The sequence below is a fragment of the Aquarana catesbeiana genome, linkage group LG08 (assembly GCF_042186555.1).
Source record: "Aquarana catesbeiana isolate 2022-GZ linkage group LG08, ASM4218655v1, whole genome shotgun sequence".
Classification (NCBI taxonomy): domain Eukaryota; kingdom Metazoa; phylum Chordata; class Amphibia; order Anura; family Ranidae; genus Aquarana; species Aquarana catesbeiana.
The window spans coordinates 290,624,719-290,634,874 of NC_133331.1; the positions used below are offsets into that span (position 1 = coordinate 290,624,719).

The 10,156-nt window shown below is 44.9% G+C and overlaps 1 protein-coding gene across 1 annotated transcript; it reads right to left on the reverse strand.

Moving 5' to 3' along the window:
* Positions 1 to 438: 438 nt before the first annotated feature.
* LOC141104717 (uncharacterized) lies at positions 439 to 10,156 on the reverse strand. The gene is made up of 6 exons (XM_073594412.1): positions 10,085 to 10,156; positions 4,110 to 4,233; positions 3,896 to 3,993; positions 3,646 to 3,807; positions 3,395 to 3,536; positions 439 to 2,003 (listed from the first exon to the last, which is right to left on the reverse strand). Exons 2-6 carry the CDS (start codon positions 4,192 to 4,194, stop codon positions 904 to 906), a joined length of 1,587 nt encoding a protein of 528 aa, XP_073450513.1. The 5' UTR covers positions 4,195 to 4,233; positions 10,085 to 10,156; the 3' UTR covers positions 439 to 903.

Genomic DNA, 10,156 nt, shown 5'->3' on the forward strand with positions numbered 1-10,156 from the left:
TTCTCTTAAATTCGGAAAAGGTCCTCTTCTCCTCTTAAGTTGGGGAAGGGTCCTCTCCCCTCCCAAGTTTGGAAAGGGTCCTCTCATTCTCTCAAGTTCGAGAAGGGTCCTCTTCTCCAGTCAAGTATGGGAAGAGTCCTCTTCTCCTCTAAAGTTTGAAAAAGGTTTAATTTCTTCTGTTGTATTCGGGAAGGGTCTTTTTGCCCTTCTCATGTTTGTTTGGGTTCTTCTTTTCCGCTCATATTTGGAAAGGGTCCTCTTCTCCCATTGTGTCCTCCTCATGTTCCAAAGGGATCCTCTTATTTTGTGTTTGGGAAGGGTTCTCTTCTTGTGTCGGGGAAGGCTTTTCTCCTCCTCTTTTGTCTTATTTCTCTGAATGCTATGGTTGGCGTGCATAATTCGTCCACTATAATTCGATGTACAGTACTGTGTAGTATATATATATATATATATATATATATATATATATATATATATATATATATATATAATATAAATAGACAAAGGCCTGACCCTGTGCAGACTACTGTGGGTTTGTGTCTGAAAAAAAAGTACCCCTACAACATTTCTATTTACCTGTTCCACGGTGGAGCAAAAACAAAAAAAATGCTATCAAAAAAAGATCAGTCTCCTTTGGAGAATTAAAACACCCCCGAAAGTTTCTTATATCTCATGGGGCTTTGGTGGAGAGATCTCTGACAGGATCCCCCAGGTCTACACACATGCTGTGACTATATAGGGGATCCTCCGCTTCATGTTTATTTTATTTTTCAATACGGAAAATGGAACCAGTAGGGTTGGCACTCCAAGCCATTCCCCAGTGAAAAGGGCAGGAGCATAGGCAGGAGCTTTGCCCAGCATGTCTCAATAATGTCCCCAGGGCATAAGGAGCAAGCATGTGACTTAGTTCATCACGTCTACTCCATGTAAAGGGTTTCCCTCACTTGAGGCAGCAATGTGCTTCCCGCAAGCACGGCGTTTTAAATGCTTGTTAAGGCTTTCCTTTTGGGTAAAAAATCTGCCACAGGCAAGGCATGAGAAGGGCTTCTCGCCCGTGTGAACCCTCAAGTGCCTGAGGAGATGTGTTTTTGTGGTGAACGATTTCTCACACTCGAAGCAGGCAAACGGCTTCTCCCCGGTGTGAGCCTTCTGGTGCCTCTGGAGCTTCTTCCTGGTAATGAACAGTTTTCCGCACTCTAAGCACGGGAAGGTCTTCTCGCCGGAATGGCTCCTCAGGTGTATGTCAAACTGCGACTGCGTTGGGAAAGACAGCTCGCACTCGGTGCACGAAAAGGTCTCCTCGGCAGCGTGGATTTTGCGATGAAGGGCAAGGGCGGACTTCAGGCGAAAGTCTTTCCCGCACTGCGGACAAGGAAACGGACGCTCGCCGGTATGGATCAGGCGGTGATGGATCAAGTTACCTTTCTGCTTGAAGCTTCTCCCGCACTCCATGCACATATATGGCATTTCGCCCGTGTGCGTCCGCCGATGCATGTTGAGCGTGCTTTTTGCCGTAAATCCTTTTCCACAATCCTGACAAGAAAATGGAGTCTCTCCAGTGTGTGCCCTCAGATGCGTCATTAGATATGTCTTTCGCGTGAAGCACTGGCCACACTCCGTGCATAAATAAGGCTTCTCGCCCGTGTGGCTCCTCAGATGTTGGACCAGGTCTGACTTCTCTTTGAAAGATTTGTCGCACTCTGGGCATGAATAGGGGCGCTGACCGGTGTGATATCGTTGGTGCCTGGCCAGATGCGATTTGGACGTGAAACATTTCCCGCACTGTGCACATAGAAAAGGACGCTCGCCCGTGTGCATTCTCTGATGGACAATAAGATCGGACTTGTTTCTAAAGCTTTTATCGCATTCAGAACACCCGTGTTTGAATGATACATCAACATGACGGAGTCGGCCCATTCGGGTAACAGGGTTCCCTTCTGGAGAGATGTCACCGTCTTCTTCATTATAATCGTCAGCTGAGTTGTCCTGGACATAACGTCCATCTGTAGAGAAAGAACGTTTTCACATTAAAACATTTTCATCTTTTGTGAGAGTCATGTATATTGATCTTGTATATTGTCAACTATTTCACAGAACTATATCGAGTAATGGAGGTGGACCTTTCATATGGTGTACAGTATCTCCTCCTCATTTGTTGGGAACATGACATTATATTGAGGAATGGAGATGGACCTTTCATATGGTGTACAGTATCTCCTCCTCATTTGTTGGGAACATGACATTATATTGAGGAATGGAGATGGACCTTTCATATGGTGTACAGTATCTCCTCCTCATTTGTTGGGAACATGACATTATATTGAGGAATGGAGATGGACCTTTCATATGGTGTACAGTATCTCCTCCTCATTTGTTGGGAACATGACATTATATTGAGGAATGGAGATGGACCTTTCATATGGTGTACAGTATCTCCTCCTCATTTGTTGAGAACATGGCGTTATATTGAAGAATGGAGATGGACCTTTCATATGGTGTACAGTATCTCCTCCTCATTTATTGAGAATGTGATGTTATATTGAGGAATGGAGATGGACCTTTCATATGGTGTACAGTATCTCCTCCTCATTTGTTGGGAACATGACCTTATATTGAGGAATGGAGATGGACCTTTCATATGGTGTACAGTATCTCCTCCTCATTTGTTGGGAACATGACATTATATTGAGGAATGGAGATGGACCTTTCATATGGTGTACAGTATCTCCTCCTCATTTGTTGAGAACATGGCGTTATATTGAAGAATGGAGATGGACCTTTCATATGGTGTACAGTATCTCCTCCTCATTTGTTGGGAACATGATGTTCCATTGAGGAATGAAGATGGACCTTTCATATGGTGTACAGTATCTCCTCATTTGTTGGGAACATGACATTATATTGAGGAATGGAGATGGACCTTTCATATGGTGTACAGTATCTCCTCATTTGTTGGGAACATGACATTATATTGAGGAATGGAGATGGACCTTTCATATGGTGTACAGTATCTTCTCCTCATTTGTTGGGAACATGACGTTATATTGAGGAATGGGGATGGACCTTTCATATGGTGTACAGTATCTCCTCCTCATTTGTTGGGAACATGACATTATATTCAGGAATGAAGATGGACCTTTCATATGGTGTACAGTGTCTTCTCATTTGTTGGGAACATGACATTATATTGAGGAATGGAGATGGACCTTTCATATGGTGTACAGTATCTCCTTCTCATTTGTTGGGAACATGACGTTATATTGAGGAATGGAGATGGACCTTTCATATGGTGTACAGTATCTCCTCCTCCTTTGTTGGGAACATGAAAATATTTAGGACAAATAAAAGAAAAGATGGCAACTGTTTGGAAAGCCAAGATTGGCTGAAAAGCTACCTGAGCTGATGTTTAGAAACGGTTCCTCCACTTTGACGGTCACCATCATCCCATCCTCCTCTGTAGACTGCTGATCACCAATCACATACACGTCTTCTTCTTCCTCTTTGATCTCAACTTTCATACCCATTGGTTTGTCATCCTAAACTCACGGAATGATAAAAAAAAAAAAAGCATTAAGACTCATAAATGAGCCTCATGCACAGTAATAGGAGATAATATGGTCTCGGTTTTTTTAGGTCTGAACAAACCTCATGATGTTCCTGTGAACCGTCCTGGAAATTAAAAGGACTTCTGCTTCTGGGTGACTCCATCACATCTTCCATGGGTCCTTCTGAAAGTTTCTCCATCACACAAACCTCCTCATACTCCTCTTTTATCTCTTGTTTTACAATAATATTAAAAATACCATTCTGTAACCGTAACAAAATATGAACGTTAATTGTCAAGCTAAGGCGGAGAACAGAATGTCACTGTTGCTCATGTTCATCATACATCTACCTGATGATGGTGGGGGATGGTGTGATCTTCCTGTGTGGAATCCCAGGAATACAGAGGACGGGGACATCTCTGTGGTGGGTTCCCATTACTGGATCCATCTGTAGGAAACACACACACTGACTGAATACATTGTTTCTATGTGTTTATCAGATGATGGGGGATCTAGGTGGACCCTCCGTATTGCTCTCTCCTTTACAATAAAGTCTCCTCTTACCCGGTGATGTGAGGGGCGGCTGATTGTCCATCATGACGTCCTTGTAGAGATCCTTGTGTCCTTCTAAATACTCCCACTCCTCCATGGAGAAATAGACAGTGACATCCTGACACCTTATAGGAACCTGACACACACAATGATACAGTCACCATCCCAGAATCCTCCTCACCTTTCCGGTCAGGTCTGTGTTTTATTAATAGAGATAAGAGTGATGTCATGTGACCTCCCAGAATCCACCTCACCTCTCCGGTCAGGTTTGTGTTTTATTAATAGGGATAAGAGTGATGTCATGTGACCTCCCAGAATCCACCTCACCTCTCCGGTCAGGTCTGTGTTTTATTAATAGAGATAAGAGTGATGTCATGTGACCTCCCAGAATCCACCTCACCTCTCCGGTCAGGTCTGTGTTTTATTAATAGAGATAAGAGTGATGTCATGTGACCTCCCAGAATCCTCCTCACCTCTGCGGTCAGGTCTGTGTTTTATTAATAGAGATAAGAGTGATGTCATGTGACCTCCCAGAATCCTCCTCACCTCTCCGGTCAGGTCTGTGTTTTATTAATAGAGATAAGAGTGATGTCATGTGACCTCCCAGAATCCACCTCACCTCTCCGGTCAGGTTTGTGTTTTATTAATAGGGATAAGAGTGATGTCATGTGACCTCCCAGAATCCACCTCACCTCTCCGGTCAGGTCTGTGTTTTATTAATAGAGATAAGAGTGATGTCATGTGACCTCCCAGAATCCTCCTCACCTCTGCGGTCAGGTCTGTGTTTTATTAATAGAGATAAGAGTGATGTCATGTGACCTCCCAGAATCCTCCTCACCTCTCCGGTCAGGTCTGTGTTTTATTAATAGAGATAAGAGTGATGTCATGTGACCTCCTCACCCCCTGGTCAGTGTTTTCTGTACAGCACTTTGGTATATGTCAGAGCTATATAAATGTTACATAGTAGGTGAGGTTGAAAAAAAGACACAAATCCATCAAGTCCAACCTATGTGTGTGATTATATGTCAGTATATCCCTGTATGTTGCGGTCATTCAGGTGATTATCTAATAGTTTCTTGAAGCTATCAATGATCCCCGCTGAGACCACCGCCTGTGGAAGGGAATTCCACATCCTTGCCGCTCTTACATTAAAGAACCCTCTCTGTAGTTTAAGGTTAAATCTCTTTTCTTCTAATTTTAGTGAATGGCCGCGTGTCTTTTTAAACTCCATTTCACGGAACAGTTTACTCCCTATTGTGGGGTCACCAGTACGGTATTTATAAATTGAAATCTTCTCCAGAGAGAATAAGTTCAGTGCTCGCAACTTTTCCTCATAACTAAGATCCTCCAGACCCTTTATTAGCTTTGTTGCCCTTCTTTGTACTCGCTCCATTTCCAGTACGTCCCTCCTGAGGACTGGTGCCCAGAACTGGACGGTATACTCCAGGTGCGGCCGGACCAGAGTCTTGTAGAGCGGGAGAATTATCGTTTTATCTCTGCAGTTGATCCCCTTTTTAATGCCAATATTCTGTTTGCTTTGTTAGCAGCAGTTTAGCATTGCATGCCATTGCTGAGCCTATCATCTACTAGGACCCCCAGGTCCTTTTCCATCCTAGATTCCCCCAGAGGTTCTCCCCCCAGTGTATAGATTGCATTCATATTTTTGCCACCCAAATGCATTATTTTACATTTTTCTACATTGAACCTCATTTGCCATGTAGTCGCCCACCCCATTCATTTGTTCAGATCTTTTTGCAAGGTTTCCACATCCTGCGGAGAAGTTATTGCCCTGCTAAGCTTAGTATTGTCCGCAAATACAGAGATTGAACTGTTTACCCCATCCTCCAGATCGTTTATGAGTAAATTAAATAGGATTGGTCCCAACACAGAACCCTGGGGGACCCCACTACCCACCCCTGACCATTCCGAGTACTCCCCATTTATAGAAATCAAGATGAAGAGAAGATATCACCGCTCCAGGTGGGTCAAAAAGAAGTAAAAAGCCTCACCTCCAGTTTAGAAGCCTAAGTGCTGGCAATGCATATAGCAATTGGACATCAAAAGAAGTTCTGGACAGCCGCACTCCAAAAAATATTTTTTGCCTTTTATTCAAAAGTGCGAAAACGTACGCGTTTCGCAGTACAAACAGTGCTTAGTCATAGAATGACTAAGCACTGTTTGTACTGCGAAACGCGTAAGATTTTTTCTGCCCTGCTGTGATTTGTATCTTGGATGACACTTTTTTGAATAATAGGCATAAAATATTTTTTGGAGTGCGGCTGTCCAGGAACTTCTTTTGATGTCCAATTACTCCCCATTTATCGCCACCCTCTGAACTCTTTCGGTCTTTTTTTAGTTTGTTTAGCAAAAAATAAAAACCCCAGACGTGATCAAATACCACCAAAAGAAATCTCTATTTGTGGGAAGAAAATTATAAAAATGTAGTTTGGGTGCCGTGTTGCATGACCGCGCAATTGTCATTCAAAGTGCGACAGTGCTGACAGCTGAAAATTGTCCTGGGCAGGAAGGGGGCAAAGGTGCCCGGTATTGAGGTGGTTAAGGACCCTTGGGTGGAAGACATCTGGTCCCCATGACTTATTAATGTTGAGTTTTTCAAGTCTATTTCTAATTCTGTCCTCTGTTAACCATGGAGGTGCTTCCTATGATGTGTCCTGAGGATAAACACTGCAGTTTTGGTTACTGAATCCCCCCGATTCACTCGTGAAGACTGAGGAGAAGAATAAATTCAACACCTTCACCATCTCCCCATCCTTAGTACCCAGATTCCCTTCATCGTTCTTTATGGGATCAATATGATCAATATGATCTGACCTCCCTTTCTTACTATTTATATACTATACTTTTTTGCTCTCCTCCGCTATATGTACCTTTCGTGTTCTATCTTAGCCGCCCTGATTGCACCCTTACATTTCTTGTTGCATTCTCTGTAAAGTTGGAATGCTGATGATGACCCCTCAGCCTTGTATTTTTTGAAGGCCTTCTTCTTTTGCTTTTATATGCATTCTTACGTTGGAGTTAAGCCACGAAGGACTTTTATTAGCTCTTGTAAAATGTATTTCCCAGTGGGGTGCATTGGCTAATGCCCTTATTTAATATGCTCTTAAAGCACACCCTTTTTTTCTCCGTGTTCTTTGTTCCTAAGATTTTATCCCATATAGTATCTTCTAGCAACAATCGTAGCTTAGGGAAGTTGGCTCTTTTGAAAGTTAGTGTCCTTTTATTCCCCTTATGTTTCCTATTTGTGTGATTTACACTGAAACGAATGGACCTGTGATCGCTGTTTCCTAAATTCCACATCCGTGATCAGGTCTGTATGGTTGGTAATCAGTAGGTCTAGTAACGCTTTGTTTCTAGTTGGTGCATATACCATCTGACCCAAGAAATTGTCCTGCAAGACATTTAGGAACTGGCAAGCCTTAGATGAATGCGCGGTTCCCTCCGCCCAGTCTATTGCCCCGTACACACGGTCGGACATTGATCAGACATTCCGACAACAAAATCCTAGGATTTTTTCCGATGGATGTTGGCTCAAACTTGTCTTGCATACACACGGTCACACAAAGTTGTCGGAAAATCCGATCATTCTGAACGCAGTGACGTAAAACACGTATGTCGGGACTATAAACGGGGCAGTAGCCAATAGCTTTCATCTCTTTATTTATTCTGAGCATGCGTGGCACTTTGTGCGTCGGATTTGTGTACACACGATCGGAAATTCCGACAACGGATTTTGTTGTCGGAAAATTTTATAGCCTGCTCTCAAACTTTGTGTGTCGGAAAATCCGATGGAAAATGTGTGATGGAGCCTACACACGGTCGGAATTTCCGACAACAAGGTCCTATCACACATTTTCCATCGGAAAATCCGACCGTGTGTACGGGGCATATGTCTGGATAATTAAAATCCCCCATTATGATAAAACTTCCCATCCTTGCTGCTAATCCAAATTGTGATAGGAGATCTGTCATCACTTCCTCCCTCAGGTTAGGGGGCCTATAGCATACTTCCAGTATTATTTTCCCCTTAGCTTCATCCTTTTGGAGCTCTACCCATAAGGATTCCACCTCCTCCCCAACTCCCTCAGTGATGTCATCTCTCACATTGATGTATAACAATAATAGTGTGTGACTGTGGGGGGAGGGGACATTAGAGTGTAAGCTCCTCTGGTACAGAGACCGATGTGACTGGCTCAGTGTTCTCTGTACAGTGCTGCGGTATATGTCAGAGCTATATAAATGTATAATAATAGTAGTGTGTGACTGTGGGGGGAGGGGACATTAGAGTGTAAGCTCCTCTGGTACAGAGACTGATGTGACTGTGGGGGGAGGGGACATTAGAGTGTAAGCTCCTCTGTACAGAGACTGATGTGACTGTGGGGGGAGGGGACATTAGAGTGTAAGCTCCTCTGGTACAGAGACTGATGTGACTGTGGGGGGAGGGGACATTAGAGTGTAAGCTCCTCTGGTACAGAGACTGATGTGACTGTGGGGGGAGGGGACATTAGAGTGTAAGCTCCTCTGGTACAGAGACTGATCTGACCGTGGGGGGGAGGGGACATTAGAGTGTAAGCTCCTCTGGTACAGAGACTGATGTGACTGTGGGGGAGGGGACATTAGAGTGTAAGCTCCTCTGGTACAGAGACTGATGTGACTGTGGGGGGAGGGGACATTAGAGTGTAAGCTCCTCTGGTACAGAGACTGATGTGACTGTGGGGGAGGGGACATTAGAGTGTAAGCTCCTCTGGTACAGAGACTGATGTGACTGTGGGGGGAGGGGACATTAGAGTGTGAGCTCCTCTGGTACAGAGACTGATGTGACTGTGGGGGGGAGGGGACATTAGAGTGTAAGCTCCTCTGGTACAGAGACTGATGTGACTGTGGGGGAGGGGACATTAGAGTGTAAGCTCCTCTGGTACAGAGACTGATGTGACTGGGGGGGGGGGGAGGGGACATTAGAGTGTAAGCTCCTCTGGTACAGAGACTGATGTGACTGTGGGGGGAGGGGACATTAGAGTGTAAGCTCCTCTGGTACAGAGACTGATGTGACTGTGGGGGGGAGGGGACATTAGAGTGTAAGCTCCTCTGGTACAGAGACTGATGTGACTGTGGGGGAGGGGACATTAGAGTGTAAGCTCCTCTGGTACAGAGACTGATGTGACTGGGGGGGGGGAGGGGACATTAGAGTGTAAGCTCCTCTGGTACAGAGACTGATGTGACTGTGGGGGGGAGGGGACATTAGAGTGTAAGCTCCTCTGGTACAGAGACTGATGTGACTGTGGGGGGGAGGGGACATTAGAGTGTAAGCTCCTCTGGTACAGAGACTGATGTGACTGTGGGGGGAGGGGACATTAGAGTGTAAGCTCCTCTGGTACAGAGACTGATGTGACTGTGGGGGAGGGGACATTAGAGTGTAAGCTCCTCTGGTACAGAGACTGATGTGACTGGGGGGGGGAGGGGACATTAGAGTGTAAGCTCCTCTGGTACAGAGACTGATGTGACTGTGGGGGGGAGGGGACATTAGAGTGTAAGCTCCTCTGGTACAGAGACTGATGTGATGTGGGGGAGGGGACATTAGAGTGTAAGCTCCTCTGTATAGAGACTGATGTGACTGTGGGGGGGAGGGGACATTAGAGTGTAAGCTCCTCTGGTACAGAGACTGATGTGACTGTGGGGGAGGGGACATTAGAGTGTAAGCTCTTCTGGTACAGAGACTGATGTGACTGTGGGGGGAGGGGACATTAGAGTGTAAGCTCCTCTGGTACAGAGACTGATGTGACCGGCTCAGTGTTCCCTGTACAGCACTGTGACATATGGAAGAGCTATTAAAACAAATAAAATTATTATATGATACTGGGGGTGTTAATGTGCCTCTGCTGGAGATAAAAGACGTCACAGTGACTATGGAGGAAGAGGACGGACATGACGGGGGGATTACTGGGTGTAAATATAAAATAAGATCTTATTACCTCCTCTGCTGCCAGTTCCAGCAATGTCTCCTCTCTACTTCCTCCTAAACTCACCTCTCACCCGGAACTTCC